General features: G+C 38.0%; 1 protein-coding gene across 3 annotated transcripts in view; it reads right to left on the bottom strand.

Moving 5' to 3' along the window:
• ZCCHC17 (zinc finger CCHC-type containing 17) overlaps positions 1–18,725 on the bottom strand; it is a 51,611-nt gene that overhangs the window by 19,009 nt on the left and 13,877 nt on the right. For all 3 annotated transcript variants that reach the window (XM_005906173.3, XM_070384411.1, XM_005906171.3), the window contains 3 exons: positions 15,087–15,144; positions 5,878–5,978; positions 4,354–4,445 (listed from right to left, as the gene is read on the bottom strand). In XM_005906173.3, the coding sequence (XP_005906235.1) occupies positions 4,354–4,445; positions 5,878–5,978; positions 15,087–15,144 (251 nt within the window). The remainder of the gene's footprint in view (positions 1–4,353; positions 4,446–5,877; positions 5,979–15,086; positions 15,145–18,725) is intronic.

Below are 18,725 nucleotides of genomic sequence, written 5' to 3'. Positions count from 1 at the left end.
GAGAATGAAAGGTAGTTGTCAAGCTGTGGGCAGCTGGAGACAACATGAAGATATTGAGCCTAAAGGGTAAAGCCAGAGAATGGGGTACCCGGAGAGTCTCTCCCACTCAAAGGCTTTAAAAACATTCATATTCTTTGACTGATATGCAAAGCTGCCCACAATCTGACTCCAAACTATCTTTCAAGCCCTACATTCTTGTACCTAAGCATACCCTCTTCTTTCCTTAAACAAGACTCTTGAATGTGCCACATGCTTTCCTGCCTCATGCCTTTCCTCAAACTGTTCCTTCTGCCTGGAATACTATTCTTTCCCCTGCTGCCTGACAAAATCTTACCTAGTCTTCAAGACTTAGCTCAACTGTCCCCTCTTCTTTGACCATCAAGGCCTGATATCAACTCTTCCTCTTCAGGATATTTCCTAGAATCCTTCCTTTAAACCACTCTTTTAATATTTATTACATGTTGCCTTGTATCAGGAGAAGGCAATGGCACCCCACTCCAGTACTCTTGTCTGGAAAATCCCATGGACGGAGGAGCCTGGAAGGCTGCGGTCCATGGGGTCGCTGAGGGTCGGACACGACTGAGCGACTTCACTTTCACTTTTCACTTTCATGCATTGGAGAAGGAAATGGCAACCCACTCCAGTGTTCTTGCCTGGAGAATCCCAGGGACGGGGGAGCCTGGTGGGCTGCCGTCTATGGGGTCGCACAGAGTCGGACACGACTGAAGCGACTTAGCAGTAGCAGCAGCAGCCTTGTATCAAAGTTATTTGCATAATTACTTCATTACACTAGGCAGTAAGGTCCTTAGACAGAAACCTTGGTATTGCCATTGTACTTCAAATAGAATAGGAGCCCAATAAATATTTGTCAAATAATAAGTAAATGGATACACTAACTAAACAACTACTAAACATCAGGCATTATGTGAGACAAGAAAGATAAGATGTGGCCTCTGCCTCATGGCTTTTATATATTTTTCAAAAGAAAGAGTGTGGGGGACTTCCCAGGTAGTCCAGCGGTTAAGACCCCATGCTTTCACGGCAGGAGGCATGAGTTCGATTCCTGGTCAGGGAACTAAGATCCCTGCATGGCATGCAGAATGGCCAAAAAATAAAAAACAAAAGAAAAGGTATGATAATCTCAGATACTAGAGGAAAAATGAAGAAATATTTTAAAACAACAACTACATGTAGTTGTTATATGTTAAATTTCTACTATAGATTAGATAATAAGCTGAAAGTGAAAGTCTCTCACTCATATCTGACTCTTTGTGACCCTATGGACTATACAGTCCATGGAATTCTCCAGGCCAAAATACTAGAGTGGGCAGCCTTTCCGTTCCCTTCTAAGTTAAGGTTCTTTCTAAACAAGATTTAATTTAAACCATACCATCATTTCTATTACACCAAGATGTAGGTGCCAGTCACTTGGTACAGTGAAGATATACCTTCACTGAGGTTCAGAGAGGCTAGGTAACCTCTTCAGGGTCATGCAGAACTAGGGCTCTTCCTGATTCAAGTCTAACTCTAAAACCCGTCATCATTCCACTACACCATGCTTCTTTCCTAGATGCAGTCTATAAATAGTTTACAACAAAAGTTACTGTTCAGCCACTTGGTCATTACTAGAAATAGCCCATACATAGAAACATGTACAACATAAAACCAAGGGGTCCCTTCCTTCCAATTTTATTCCCTCGTTGTAAGAAACAGATGCAGCTCTTTTATCTTGTTTTGTATTTTTACCCTTATAAGAGTGGCTTTAGGAAATTTCACTGCTTTTTAATGTGTCTGTATAGACAGGATTCTTTGGAGCAGAAGTAATTTATTACAATGCAATCACACTTAACATTTCTGGGCTCAGAATTATAAAAAATTTCAAATGTAAAGTATTTGTCAATAATTAGCCCTACCAAAAAACAAAAAAATCAGCCCTACAAACCTGTCAACATTTACAGACTAAACTACAATAATATGAAAAACTCCGTAAGTCACATGCAACACCTGGAAGCATCATGTGGGGAAAACAATATTAGTTTTAACACCAGAGAGACCTGGATTCAACCCACCATAACTTGTTACACAATCCCGGCAAGTTATTACCAAGTATCAAGCTAGAAACTAAGAAAATAAAGTAAAATGGAAATAACATCCACTTTGCAGGTTGTTATAAGAATTAGACACATTAATGTGCATGAATCACCTTGCGTAAGTCTGACATATAATATGTATTCAATAAATATTACTTCCCGTCCTTCATATTCAAAATTATTTTTTTTCAGAAGGGCTTCCAAACACTGCATTGCCAAACCCCACTCAAACAACACTTTTTTTTTCTTATTTAAAAAAATTAAATAACATGATGGCCACTAAGAGCACCAAATTAGCATGAAATAAACAATGTGATATTTTATGTAAGAAGCAACAAAATAATGTCATGGTTAACCTGAGGATAAACATATGATTTTAGTTGGCTTTCTGAAACACTGAAAACAGTTCATAAACCCCTCAGCCTCCTTCAAGGGATATTAAGGATCTAGGAACCCCTAATTAGAAACCACTTGGGAAGTGAAAGTCCCTCAGTCGTGTCCAACTCTTTGTGACCCCATAGGCTATATAGTCCATGGAATTCTCCAGGCCAGAATACTGGAGTGGGTAGCCTTTCCCTTCTCCAAGGGATCTTCCCAATCCAGGGATCAAACCCAGGTCTCCCGCACTGCAGGCAGACTCTTTTATTAGCTGAGCCACAAGGGAAGCCCAAAAATAGTGGAGTGGGTAGCCTATCCCTTTTCCAGCGGATCTTCCCAACCCAGGAATCAAACTGGGGTCTCCTGCATTGCAGGCGGACTCTTTACCAATTGAGCTATCAGGGAAGCCCTAGAAATCACTGCTGCTGCTGCTGCTGCTAAATCGCTTCAGTCGTGTCCGACTCTGTGCGACCCCATAGACGGCAGCCCACCAGGCTTCCCTGTCCCTGGGATTCTCCAGGCAAGAACACTGGAGTGGGTTGCCATTTCCTTCTCCAATGCGTGAAGTAAAAAGTGAAAGTGAAGTCGCTCAGTCATGTCTGACTCTTAGCAACCCCATGGACTGCAGTGCACCAGGCTCCTCTGTCCATGGGATTTTCCAGGCAAGAGTACTGGAGTGGGCTGCCATTGCCTTCTCTGGCACACCCTAATTTTACTGAGCTTCACAGATCCTGTGTTTTCTACAATTTGAAGGCAACCCTGAATTGAGCAAGTCTACTGGCATTATTTTTCCAACTGTATTTGCTCACTTTATGTCTTAGTATCAAATAAGGTAATTTGGCAGTATTTCAAACTTTTTCATCACCATTATTATTTCATTTGTTATAGTGATCTCTGATGCTACTATTATCATCATTTCAGCACTTTTTAGTAATAAAATATTTAATTAAGGTATATATATTGCTTTTTAGACACTGATATTGCACACTTAATAGACTACAGTATACTTTTGTATGCACTGGGAAATCAAAAAATTCATGTGACTCACTTTACTAAGGCATTTGCTTTATGTGGCGGTCTGGAACTGAAACCACAGGATCTCAGAGCTATGCTTGTATTCAAGAAAGATTCTGAGACAGCAAATTCTGTGTATCACCAGACAGTATCCTACACAGAAAATCTTCTATTCATAAATGAAAAGTCAGAAGAGCTAGTGAAAGTAAGGTGTTGTGTTCAGGACACAGCACATCCCAAGATGCAGGAGTCTAAAACCCCACTGGAGTTGTCCCTTGTACGTGGTCTCTGCCTTTTTTCAGTCCCAGAGCTAGGGGAAAGGCAATTAACAAGTACCTCATGATGAATGCTTTTTGGCTAACTGGTTAAAGGGCAGAAGCAGAAAAAGAATAAGGGGAAGGAAACTTCTATGCTAGGAGCTGCAGAAAAAGAATAAGGGAAGGAAACTTCTATGCTAGGAGCTGCATGCTTGCATTTCATCTTAGTGTTTGCTACAACACTTTCTGGGCTTCCTTGGTGGCTCAGATGGTAAAGAAGTTGCCATCAATGCAGGAGACCTGGGTTCGATCCCTGGGTCAGGAAGATACGCTGGAGAAGGGAATGGCTACCTAACCCCAGTATTCTTGCCTGGAAAATCCCATGGACAGAGAAGCCTGGTGGGCTATAGTCCATGGGATCACAAAGAGTCAGACATGACTAAATAACTAAGCACACACACACACACATAACACTTTCTACCTCTAAAAACCAAAGAGCACATAATTTATTAATATCACAGTCTACAAACAGTGGAGTTTAAAGGTGGGCCTGATTCACTATATCATTCTGTGGTTTGAAAAGTTATTTTAACCTTTCTAAACCTTTTACCTACTCAATGATAACGTTGTTGGGATCAAGGTCCTTTCCAGTCCCTTGGTTGACAACCTTCATGGAGAGGGATACTTTTATCCTATCATTTTTCATCTGAAAAACACAAAAGGAAAATTGGCAAAAGCTCAAAGTACATCATTTGGACTGCTGGTCTAAAATTATCTAAGAATTGGACGTTTTTATCATGTATTTAACACTGAATTCCTCTAACGGTCAACATTTTGGGTACTAACAAGCATAACAGGCAAATTCTATGGCAAGGCATTTCAGGAAATGGTTTTCTTATCATTCTTGACCCTCCTTAGGGGAAAGACAAAAATAATTGCTCAGAAATCCGGGGCCTGTGGAAGTAACCAGGCAAAAAATTAAAGCTATTTTTTTTAATATAGTTCAGTGTAATAATCGGTTCAGAGATCCATGAGCATAGAATGGATTTCAGAACATTCCAGTGGACTAGATCTCCTTTTGGACTTTGTCTAAAAGCTTCTTAAACATGAAGTCAACTAACAGTGTCTTTAAATGTGAAGACAGTTGTTAGCCACATTGGTCTTCTTTTGCTTCCATCAGCACTTGAAGGCCTCTACAATTTGCGGTCTTTATCAGCTACTCTCTTTGCCTGCAATATGCTTTTCTCAACTTTTCACATGACTGGCTCCTTTTCCTTTGGGTCTCAGATCATATACAACCACCACCCCCTCAAAAGTCTGTTTTGTTTTATCTAAATCAACCTCCACATCGTTTGACCCTACTATATAGCACTTACTGTAACCTGTAGTTATTTTTAATTATTTTAGTTTGCTTACTTCTTATTTATCTCCTCTTGTATAGAATATATATTCTACACAAGTTCCATCACCACTGAAGTCAGTTATATCTGATTTACTAACTCTTGCATCCCTCAGACCTAGTATATATTAGGCACTCAAACATTGTTGAATGTCTCTTTCAGGACTGTCTCCTCTGCCATCCTCTGGGAGAAGAGCAGGTCTCAGTGTGCATGCACATCACTCCGGTGGTCTGAAGAGACCCCCAGACCCTCAAGTGAGCTGCTGTTAACAGGGTCCTCCAGCATTTTCTCACTCTTCCTCACATAGCCTGGTGTCAGGTATTATGAAAAATGTAAACTCTATGTATGTTTAAAAATGTATGTAAACTCTATGTTCTTTTTTGTTTTGGTCCAAATTGAAGTGTATTTTGAAGTTTTCTACTAAAGACAGGCTCATAGATTTAAGTTTTCTTCTCTCTTTTTGGTTTTTTTTTTTTTTTTCCTCCACATCCATCATTTGGATGAACTACAGGGAGGGAAGTCTTATAAACAAGTAATTATTAGACCACACTAATTACAGCTCACACTGTCCTTCTGAGTTTGCATGACAGACAGATGGCCAAAAGGTTTAAATTCAGGTCAGATTATCAGCCACAGTTAACAACATATACACACTTGGGAAATATCACCATGAAAAACTTAGAAAATCCCGGCTTTACTTAATAGTTTCTAACCAGCTAAAGTTGCACAGAACTTTACCTCTCGGCCAATAAGCTTCACCCACACTTTGTCTCCAACATCTACTATCTCAGAGGGCTTATCCACGCGACAGGATGACATGTGAGTTCGATGGACCAGACCTGGGCACAAGAAGAAAAGCGCACTGGGCATACTCATACACATACTCTAAATAACACAGTAAAGAGGCAGTGGGAGTTGGGGGTTCACTGAAAAAGTTTTCATTGGTTTAAAACTGCAAATTAAAACAATTTGAGATGACTTTTTATACGTAATCAACTAACAAATATTCTTTAAAATAATGCTTAATTATAGAGTAGAGACGTGATACAACAACTATATTTATATAATACTGGTAAAAATACAAGTTGGTACAATTCTTTGAAAATAAAAGGCATTAAGATGTTTATACCTTTGATGCAAAAAAACACCACTTGAATTTTTCCAAAAGAAAAATTCAACAGAGGCAAAAATTTATGGCATATAAAAATGCCTGCAGTATTATTATCTACAAAGGTTAAAAATAAAAATTATTACAAAATGTAAATGACCAATACTTGGAAAACAGCTTGATAAATTATGATAAATCTTTCATAAAAGAGTAAGCAGCCATTTAAATTAGTTATAAAAAATAATTATGATGTTAAGTGAAAAAAGTAAAAATAAACAAGGTTGCCATTTTTAATCTATTAAATTAGCAAAATATTTAGAAGAGAATAATATCCGGTGTTGATATAAATATAGTAAAATAAGAAATACTGCTGAAGCTAACGTAAAGTTTTAGAAATCACTTAGCAATGGCTATCAAGAGTGATAGAAATATTTAATAAAATTAATAGACATCCTTTTCCTTGTCTATCCAAGGTCATTTTCTGGGAGAACCACCTTCCTTACATTCTAAAAAAATCTGGTCAGTCCTTGTAGTTTGGTTGGAGCTGATCTAACCCCCAACTGTGGGGATATGACACAGGCATAGTCAATCAAGGTACTTCATTCCCCAGGCCACAGCAACTGACTGGTTCAGGGACAGACACAAGATACTAGCTAAACCAAATCTTTCTCAAGACTTTTGTCAGGATTATAAACTACAAGAAGTTACCAATGCCCATCTTTACCACCAGGTGGCAAGAATCAGCCAGACAGAAGCAAAGAAGAGCCTGCATAAACAAGAGACAAAGCCCTGAAGGCATAAACTAAGCACTGGATCCAGCCCTGGTGGAAGCTAGATTTATTAATATCTTACACTGCCCAGGGAAATTAGCCAGAAATTTACAAAATGTTTCTCCTGCATTTCTGTCCCTAGGAACCAAGAGTTCTAATAATTAACTTGACCCGTAATCACTTCTGAGACTAAGAAAAAAACTTATACTTAGAAAAATCTATATGTACCTAGAAAAGTGATTTACATCAAAAATATTCAATGTATTTTTAAGACAGTGAAAAAAATAGAAACAACCAAATATCCAGCAATAGGGTAATGGCTAAGTCAACTACGGTACAGCTACTTGACAGCCCATTAAAAACAATGTTCAAAAGATTATGTAAAAATATATCAATAATTCATTCTTTTGCAAATATTTGAGTGCCTACTATGTGCCACGCACTGTAGGAAACAGCATTTCTCATTTAAATAATGAAAATGCTTAAAACAGATTCCAAAAACTAGAAAGGAATAATCCAAAATGCTATAGCAATGGTTAGACTAGGGTATAGGATTGCAGGTTAATTTTTTTTATTTTCAAATGTTCTAATAATAGAGAAAACTCTATTCTGAGGGAAATTAATATAATAAACACTTATTCTGAATGAAAATAAACCTGGAATCTAAAGAAAAAGTAGTAAGTCAAAGATTTCTGTCCAAAAAACTTGCACTCCCTGAAGTTTCCTGAGAGAATCACTAACCTTTATTCTCAATCTCTCTTACACACAGGCATACACAAGGTTGTCAGCACATGCCTGTAACAAAGTATCTGCCATCTGTGTCTGGAGCTCCTGTGGGAAGCCACTCCTTTCACTGGTCGTGGTTACTGGGTCTCTCAGACCTACTTCAGCTGATTCTGGAGGCTGACAGTCTATCCTCCAATACCGCCAGAGCTAAAATGCTTTATATATATAATATAACCCATGTTTTAAATTTTAGACCATCGTATAATCTTTAAATTGGATAAAATTCATGGATCTGGGTTCTCTTCTTTTTCGTGATCAAGTAATGAGCAGAGTAACCTAATTAGAAAACCCAGAGGAAATTCAGATGCCCTAAAGGAAAGGGAAACATTTCATTTTGACATCTTTTTGGCTCCAACTGTCCTCTAATTCTAAACTTCACTTTTTTCCTGAACTGCAAATGGAAGTTGTGAAGGAAATTAATGTTGAACCTAATATACTTGAGAGAATATTTTTTTCCTGAAACAGGTCTATTTATTGGAGTACCACAAAGAAAGAATGAGTTAACCATCTGTTCTCCTATGTGATTCCAAAGTAGGATATTTTTTGGCCCAAGCATCTCTTAAATATGGCATTTTGCAGAGCATTAATAATGAAAAATTATAAACAATTTAAAATGATTATGTGATACATGTGAATGATAAACTAATGCCATTTAAATGTTTACAAAAAGTATTTTAAAAGACAAAAAAATGTTTAACATTCATTAAGTGTAAAAGCTACAAAATGTATACACAGGGTATAATCTTAATTTCAGTATGTTCATTTCTATGTACATATGTGACTATAAAGAAATGCACTGAAATGTTCACAGCACCTATCTCTGTGTGGTAATAATGATCATTTGCTTTGGTAGGTTCTCTCTTATTATTCCATAAGCATGAATATTTTTAACCATAAAAAATGTTAACTATAAAAACCAAATATATATATATTTATAAACAAAATCTAAACATGATACGTACACTATGATTGAAATTATGTAAAACTATGTCTCATGGACACAGATGAAAAGGGAATACAAAAATTGTTATATTGGTGTGTGGGATTTTTAGAGTTGAAACTTAATGGCTTATCTCCTTCACTTATTGGGTGAATTAAACAAGAGAAATGGTCGAGCCCATAGTCTTGAATGTAAATGTCAGGTAGGCAGTTGGATATCTAAGTCCATAGATCAGAGGAGGGGTATGAATTGAAAATAAAGTGTAGGAGTCTTCAGCGTACAGATGCTTATATACCAAAATACATTAATCAGACTGTCAATTTAGTGATTGGTTCAGAGATACACACAATTCACCAAGTTATTAACTTACAGTGGAAGATATACTTTTCTTATACCTGGAAGGTTCCAAGTCCTTATTTGGGAAAACTACTCACTGACCCCAGTATCATATACCTAAAAATCAGATTAATGATTGGAAATTGCTTCAACACAGAATAAGAACAAAAGGGAAACAAATGTTTTGAGAGGTGTTTCCTGTCCATGAAGGTTTGATGGACTTCCTCATAAGAGAATCCATCTCTCTAGTTCCTATCATCAGATTCATTTCTTCCTTAATAAGGTAAGATAAACACTGCCAACTTCAGGCTCTCAGGCTTTCTTTTACTATGTTCCAGAGATTGATATCTACTCATATAATCTCTTCCTAGTAGAAAGATACAATCAGATTCCAGTCTACTAAACTGCAATTTCATTCCAACTCTTTTTCCCTGGAATTAAACTCAGATTACCTTGTTGAAGTCTTAAATGTTCCCATCTCTTCAGTCACAGATTTACAGGCAATTACCTGGTATATTTCTATCTGTGGCTAATCCTATACTCTGTATAGGGGATTCATCATTAGTTTAATTCTCAGCCTGAATTCTTGGGAAGTATTTCACTGTTAACCACACACACCACCAATAGTTGGATTAAGTATATATGGCAGAAAACCAAAATAAAACATGAGGCTCCCTGAGTTCATACTGGATACCTCACTAGATCCATTTAATCCTTCCTTACATTAGCCCTTTGACATAGACTCACATGAGGAAATAGTCTAGAAGTAAATTGTCCAAAGTGACAGAGCTGATAAAGAAATGCACTTCAAATGTCTTTGACATCATATTGATACTTCTCCATTATTTTCTATATTATCAATCTGTTATCTTTTCAATTAAAAAGAGAAAGATGACCTGCAACAGTAGAAACACATCTAATTCTTTTCTAGCAAAGGCTCTAAAACAGAAATCAACACAAATGCTTTGCTCATTGTGTTACATGGAGGAAGCAGTCTGTATCTGGATCTCTGACATTAAGTCATAAATGCCCAAAGGGCATATCAAGTCCATCACAATATTCAATAAACCCAATATGATACTTAAACAGAATGACTCCCAACTGAGTGTCTGCTGGTAAAAGAAAAAAAATTCTGACAATTTAGAAAGAGCTAGAATCTTAACTGCCATATGAAAAAAACAGAATTAGCCTATTACAGTTCCCTTAAAAATATTCCCCCAACTGTTTTAGGTTCACCATTAATTTTACAAACTTCACTGACAATAAAGGAAAAACGTAAAAATTACAAACCATTAGAGGTCAGCTGCAGCCAAAAAACATCAAAATAAGGTCTCCTTTACCTCTGGGACATATGAATTTCCTCTCTAGACTTTTCAAGTTAAATTACTGATCTGGTCAAAAAGTTCGTTTGGGTTTTGTTACGGAAAAACCCAGAATGAACTTTTTTGGCTAACTGAGTATCTTCAATCAGCGATTTATAACAATAATGTAGGCACATAAATTAAAGTGCTTGCACATCCTTTATCTTGTGGTATTAGGGATTCATTCAGACATTTACTAAACATCCACTATACTATAAGCAAAAATGGATCCAAGGATGAGTAAGACATGATCTTGTAAGTCAAGAAACTCTAAAAATAACACACATGGCCCCATTTCACAGATAAGGAAACGAAGGCTCAAGGACTCAAGGTTCAAGGCTCAAGCAACCTGCTATAGTCAAGAAGCTAGTAAGTGGCAGAGCTAGGACTAGGATTTATTTTTTTCATTTAATAAAATTCACTGAACATCCATTATATCTCAGGCACTATAGCAGGCCCTGACTCATCCCAGTAGCCTAACTATTACACAGCTCAGTGGATTAACTGAAACTTCACTCATTTTATTATACTACATTGTAATTTGTTTACACCTCTAGACTGTGAACAATCTGAGAGCAGCAGGGACTATGTTTTCTTATCTCTGTTCCCACATGACACAGTGACCAAAACATAGAACTCAGTAATCATTTGTTAAACCTGAATTCACTGCTAAAAATATTTGCACTTCTACCACAAGCAAGGCACTTTAAAAGTGCAACAGTGAATAATCTCTACTCTCAAAATTTTGTAGTTCAGTGCTGGTGGGAAGAGGATAGTAGAGAAAGAAAGAACTTCATAAACATATAGGGCTGCAATGTCCAATACAACAGTCACTAGCTACAGATGTTTAAAGTTTGAATTTAATCAAAACAAACAAAATTTAAAAGTCAGTAGGCTACTGTATTAAACAACAGATGTGGTACAATATAAAAATACATTTGGTTTTTGTCCCTGCTCCCTACACAGAACACTTAAAACTCTTGGAATTTCCCTAGTGATAGTGGTGTCTTTGTAATTCATAAGCCTCTTTTGATCATACTAGAGTTTATGCTAAAGAGGGGACTTTGTTTTGGGGACCCTTGATAATTCCTGGATGGAGCTGTCACCAGAAAGACCAAGTGATGAAAGGATTGGAACTTTCAGCTCCAATGACCTCCAGGAAAGAGAGAGAGGGGCTGGAGACTGAGCCCTATAAACACCCTTAAAGCATGACAGCCAGAGAGTTTACGGGTTGTTGAACACATCAAATTGTTGGAGGGCAGTATGCCAGAGGACATGGAAGCTCTGTGTACTCCCCACTCCTGTATCTTGCCCTGTGCATCTCTTCCGTTTGGCTGTTCCTGCTTGCATCCTTTATAATACACTGGCAAACAAAAGGAAAGTGTTTTCCTGAGATCTGTGAGCCATTTTAGCAAATTATCAAACTCACAGAGGGGAGGTCGAGAGAACTCCTGATTCATAGCAAAGTATTGACTGGAGACATATTTAATATGTTTTTTGTTACCCAAACATTATTGACCAGAAACGTTTCAATTCTCCAACCAGTTGGTGCCTGGAGAACTGGTGAACTGGCTGGTGTTACACAGCACATCAGATAAAGAACATTTCCATCACTGTGGAAAGTTCTATCAGACAATACTATAAGAGGGGAAAGAAAATCTAGTTTAGATCTGAATACTAGGAACCAGTCTTTAACTCAGTAGTGATTTAAAAATTCTGAAAACAGAAATCTGAGAAAAATAACTCAAATTAGAGTCTACCTTCCTGACAGATGTTAAGATCTAGAGATCATTTATTTCATAACTCAGCCCTCTCAGGACTGGACTTAATAATCTTCTTCCATTTAAGGGCAGAGAAGCTAAAGTACACTGTGGAAAAGTCAACTGCTCAAGTTACCAAATAAACCTACAGAAGTGCCCAGGATTAGAACTCATGGAGTTTCCATCTAACGATTTGGCTCCCTGAGCTCTCCCTTCAAGCTTATCTCAGCACAGTTGTTAGACTGACAGATTCACTTGTAAACTGGCAGCTACGATCAGAGGCATCATCTGACAGGGTATGGATATAAGTGAGTTGAGGACTAACTGCTGGAAGCTGGCAGGCTTTTAATCCTCACACAGTCACCAAAGTGTCACATAAATGCTCAAGTAAGGATGGGACTTTCAGGTACTGGTGGCTATGGCAAGTACACTGACAAGAAAATCTGTCTTCAGATCTAAAGAGGTGCATACCATACAGGGATGAGGATTAGTTTCATGTCATTAAATCTTAGCCAACATGAAAGGAGAAATTTTATTACAGATTGCTGATTGCTAGCTTGGAAACTGGAGAAGGCAATGGCAACCCACTCCAGTACTCTGGCCTGGAAAATCCCATGGATGGAGGAGCCTGGTAGGCTGCAGTCCATGGGGTTGTGAAGAGTTGGACACGACTGAGCAACTTCACTTTTCCTTTTCATTTTCATGCATTGGAGAAGGAAATGGCGACCCACTCCAGTGTTCTTGCCTGGAGAATCCCAGGGAGGGGGGATCCTGGTGGGCTGCCATCTATGGGGTCACACAGAGTCAGACACGACTGAAGCGACTTAGCAGCAGCAGCTTGGAAACTACCAGTAAGCTATTTCTAATTAGCTAAGATGCAATTTGCAGCAGAGTAGTCTCCAAAGCTAAAGGCAAGGTCAGCTTTTGTAAAACAACAAAAAAAATTTTTTTAACTACAAATAGCAAAAGTTCCTTTAAAAAAAATAATTTTATAGTATAGTTGATTTAGAAAGTTGTGTTTAATTTCTGCTGTACACAAACTGTGAAAGCTCTCTTTCCATCTCTCCTTTAGCAAACCAAGCTCCCCAGTGGTGACCATGGCTAATTTGTTGACTATTCTTTCAGACTTTCTTCTAAGTATACACAATGACATTTAAAATACATAAGTATATGTTGTTGTTCGTAAGTCACTAAGTTGTGTCCGACTCTTTTGTGATCCCATGGACCTTAGCCCAGCAGGCTCCTCTGTGCATGGGATTCTCCAGGCAAGAATACTGGAGTGGGTTGACATTTCCTCCTCCAGGGGATCTTCCTGACCCAGGGACGGAACACAGCACTTGCATTAGCAGGTGGATTCTTTACCACTGAGTTACCTCAGAAGCCATAGGCATATGTGAACATGCCTTAAAAGGGGGAGAGGGAGATAAGCAATTTGGAGCGATTGATAATAGGTTATTGTCACATAAGCATGCTGATGCTCAGTCGTGTCCAACTCTTTGCAACCCCATGAACTGTAGCCCACCAGGCTCCTCTGTCTATGAGATTTCCCAGGCAAGACTACTGGAGTGGGTTGACATTTTCTCCTCCAAGGGATCTTCCCAACCCAGGGATTGAACCTGGCAGATTCTTTACCACTGTACCACCTGGGAAGCCCAATAATAGGTACAGAGTTTCTTTTGTATGACAAATATGATATTAAACTAGATTGTGGTGATGGCTGCAAAATTCTGTGCCTATACTAAAAACTACTGAACTGTGCACTCTGAATGAAATGTAGATCTGTGAATTATATCTTAATAAAACTGTTAAAAATGTTATATAAATGGAACCATAAAACAGGTCATCTTTCAGGATTAGTTTTTTTCACACAGTATAATTCTCTGGAAATGAATCTAGATCATTGCGTATTTTGATACTTGATTCTCATTCCTTTGTATTGCAGAGCAGTATCCCATTGTATGGATATATCACAGTTATATTTTTAATCACTATCGAGAATGAGCATCTTCTAAGATATTTATTGTTCAACTGCTGTTTTTTCTCCTATGAATTATCCTTTCATATCCTTGGCCCCATTCCTACTTTCCTCTTTTCTATTAGTCCTGTGTCATATGGACTGCAAATTCTTTTTTCTCATTTAACTTTGCTTATGATGATGTTTGCAATTATGTTTTTTACTTTTATGTAGTCAAATATACTTCTAGATTGACTTTTATGTAGTCAAATACTCTTCTATATTTTCTCTTAATAATATATCTATGTACATCTTTTACATTAAGATCTTTAATACATCTGCATCAGGAGGCCTGGGTTCTAGTCCTGACCATGCTATAACCTAGCTCAAACATTCTGAGCAGGTCACCAGTCTATGGAATCTACTTAACACGATTATTTGGAGAAACAAATAAGATATAGATACAAAAATGATTCTCTAAAAATGTTCAATAGATCTATCAATTATGAAGAAAATTTAAAGCATTTGATGTATATAAATTTGTACTGGTTACAATACTATTTCCTTTCCCTGTGCCACATACTAGAAAACTCACAATGCTGGTCTCAGAGAATAAGTAGCTTGCTCTCCCCCAAATCCTAAGTCCAAAGAGGTCAAGTGACTCAACCAGGATCACAGGAGAAATCTAGGGAAGAGTTACTTCTAGAAGTGAACACAAATGGTTATGCCCCCTGCCCTCCCCAGAAGTCAGAAAAACACCATTCTTCAGAGTTAAGGCTTCCTAAAAGTGAACTTTAATCAACTGTCTGTATTTGTATCTTTACACTAGAAACAAAAACAAACTACTATCTGAAAAAATTAGAGCTTATAATTAGAGGTGAAAGTAGACAGAGCCAAATGAGAGTGCTGAATTTCAAGTTATTGGTTCCCACCTTGCTTCCGACAGCCTGGGATTTTGATAAAGGCTCCATAGTCCGTGACCATAGCAACCTATAAAAACACAAAAAAAGAATCTTTATCACACAAATGAGCTCTCTCCTGTAGAATTTAACCTCATGTCTTTGAATTTCCACTTGGTACTGACTGCCTGTGTCTGTTGCAAAACTGCCTAAAAGTGATATTCTGTCAAACATTCTTTCTGTTCTTTTTGAGATTTAAACTGACAGGTATGTATGATTCTAATAAAAACACTGGTGAGACTGGAGTTATGTCAGATGATATGATGGTACTTGTTGTTCAGTCACTAAGTCATGTCCAGCTCTTTGCGAGGCTTCTCTGTCCTTCACTATCTCCCTGAGTTTGCTCAAATTCATGTCCACTGAGTTTGTAATACCATCCAACCATCCCATCGTCTATCGTCCCCTTTTCCTCCTGCCCTCAATCTTCCCCAGCATCAGGGTCTTTTCCAGTGGGTCGGTTCATTGCAAGTACTGAAGCTTCAACTTCAAAATCAGTCCTTCCAGTGAAGGTTCATGGTTGATTTCCTTTAGGATTGACCGGTTTGATCTCCTTGCTCTCCGAGGGACTCTCAGGAGTCTTCTCCAACACCACAATTTGAAAGCATCAATTCTTTGGCTCTCAGCCTTCTTTATGGTCCAAGTCTCACATCCGTATAAAGTTATAGTTTATATTTCCTGGAACAGAGGTCCCCGATCCAAATAGAGAAGTTTAATAATTTGGGATGAATCATGTGAGGCATCTCTTTTTCCTAAACTTTGAACCAGTAAGACCATATAGCTTGCTCTGCTGCTGCTGCTGCTGCTGCTAAGTCGCTTCAGTCATGTCCGACTCTGTGCTCTATTTCACTCCAACCCGGAGTCTTGGGTTTTATCAAGACAATTTTAAAAAAAGTCATTACACAGACAACAACTGACAGAACTTGAAAAGATATAATCAGACAAAGAGTTGTCTTTTGCAGAGTCGACCTAAAATGGAGAAGTAAGAGGCTTGATGTTAGTTACTCAGTCATGTTCCATTCTTTGTGACTCCATGGTCTATCACCAAAATTGATGCTTTCAAACTGTGGTGCTGAAGAAGACTCTTGAGAGTCCCTTAGACAGCAGGGAGATCAAACGAGTCAATCCTAAAGGAAATCAACCCTGATTATTCATTTGAAGGACTGATGCTGAAGTTAAACAGCCAACTCATTAGCAAAGACCCTGATGCTAGGAAACACTGGGGGCAAGAGGAGAAGGGGGCGACAGAGAATGAGATGATTGGATGGCATCACTGACCCAATGGACATGAGTTTGAGCAAACTCAGGGAGATAGTGAAGGACATGGAAGTCTGGTGCGTGGTGCAGTTCATGGGGTAGCAAAGAGTTAGACACAACTTAGCGACTGAATAACAACAACAAAAGAGGCTTGATGGATTTATGTAATATGCAGGCCATAGGTAACAGAAACATAAGGCCCAAAAGCCTTGTCAAAGAAATCATCATCTCAGACTCTACCTCCACTGCTTTCCTCCCCTCTATCCTCTAACCCCCTGCTTCCAATTGTGGATTGGGATTAAAGTTGCCACTATATACTGTATTTATCACTAAATTCATTATTATTTATAAAATATTCAATACAATGTTACACACATAAACTTTGTTCTTTCCAGTGACTTTAAACTTGGTTGTTTCATCTTGGGCAATCACTGTTTATGCTTAAACATAACTAAAACAAGGGGAAGGAAGAAGGGAAAGGGGAAGATAATTTTTGCTGCACCTCTATTCACTAACATATACTAAATACTCACTACATGCAAAACACTATTCAAAGTGCTTTACATAATCCTCATGACACCATATAATGTTGGATGGACTATTATTACTCTCATTTGATGGATGACAAAACTGATGCATGGAGAGACCAAGTGTTTGAATATACAATGTTCAAAGCTAATAAGTAGCAGAGCTGTAGTTTGAATCCAGGGAGTTCTTAATGACACTACAGCTGCTCATGGGTTCCCTTTAACTATAAAACTGTTAACAGCCAAAAGCAATGTGACATTTGTTATCTTATCTGCTCCTGGAACAATCTTAGGAGTATATATAGTGGGCCCCCATGTTCCAGATGAGGCAAAACAGTTTAGATATAGGAAGAGCCCAGGCTTTGAAATGAAAGATGTAGCTTCTAATCCCAGCTCTGCCACTTCTTACTTGTGGAATCTTGAACACAACTTGCTTTCCCATTTGTACTCACTTTGCTGCTGCAAATAACAAATCAGGTACTAGTACCCGGCATCCAAAGTACATTCAATAAATTGTAGCTTTCTATTAATTTAAAGTCCAAAACACTGAAGCACAAAAATGTGAGTGACTACTGGAACCGCAAAACAATTACCTTAGATACAGTAGGCACAGAACCTAGATCCTTTGACTCGTCGTAATCCAGTGCCTCATAGTTCACCAAATATTATCACTACTCACTTCAATGTTAGGATAGAAATAGATAAAAACTTCCACTCTCCTCATTCTTAAATGGGCACTTAAACTAACTGTCCAAGATATAGCATTAAGAATGGGTTAAGAACCAATATTTCTAAACTCCTGTTTTAAAATGACAAATATACTATGTTGGCGTAGAAACCAGGTATTCTCAAAGAAACAGGTCAATGAGGCAGATACTGTACTTAAAATCAAGGCAAGGTGGACTTTAGAGATTAGCTGATCCAATCCTGCCATTTTTCAAATGAAGAAAGTGAAGACCAGAGACATGAAGTACTTATCCAAGTTCACAAAGCACGTTGTTCTTTGTAAAAAGGGCTGCATGGATAAAGAAGATAAAACTTAATATTTTTAGCTACAATAAAAGAAAATCCCTTCTTCTTTCTGGACCAACTAAAGGCACCCCGGCTTTTGCCCCAGGGTTCTAGATAGAGGGCTGAAATGATTCATATTGTGTAACATCATTATTTAAGGGCATAATTATCTAAACAACTTAAAAGCAGTATCTGGAAACTGAAGCCCAAATCACCTTACTGCTGTAAAAACAGTATCACCTTTCAGTCCTGAAACTTCACTGTCAAATTATGATCTTTTGTGGAAATATCATAACAGATCTTAATTTGGCCTATCCCAAAAGAGAAGGTTAATGTGCTCCAGAATGGATGCACTCAACTGTTTAGTTAGGAAAACACATTCCTGCCCATTTCTAACACCAGGTGTTTCCATCACTGTGTCTCTTAGGGTGCACTCAGACTTGAAATTAACAGAATGGCACCTGCCTTAGATGATTACACAGTCTGCCTGGTGTCCCAAGAGCAATTAATCAAACAGCTCAGGGGAGAAAATTCAGTAATTATCTCAACTGAACTCAGGGCTTGGGTAAAATGAATTTACTATCTTCAGATTAGACATTGCATCAGCCTTAAAAGTAGTTATCCCCATAATGTGAACAAGGACTCTGAGGCTCAGAGACATAAGTTATCTGTCTAAAGTCACAAAGTTAGAAAGTATCAGGACCAAGTACAGAAGTTCTCTGACTTCTAGTCCAATGTTATTTTCAATTTACCAACACCAATCTTGCTTCAGCATTTCTTTGGCTATGGCTGGGTTAAGCCAAATTCCAAATCTCTTTGC

The sequence above is a fragment of the Bos mutus genome, chromosome 2 (genome assembly GCF_027580195.1).
Source record: "Bos mutus isolate GX-2022 chromosome 2, NWIPB_WYAK_1.1, whole genome shotgun sequence".
In the NCBI taxonomy this organism is placed as follows: domain Eukaryota; kingdom Metazoa; phylum Chordata; class Mammalia; order Artiodactyla; family Bovidae; genus Bos; species Bos mutus.
Note: the sequence above shows the minus strand (reverse complement) of the source record. Positions and strands in the feature narration are given on the sequence as shown.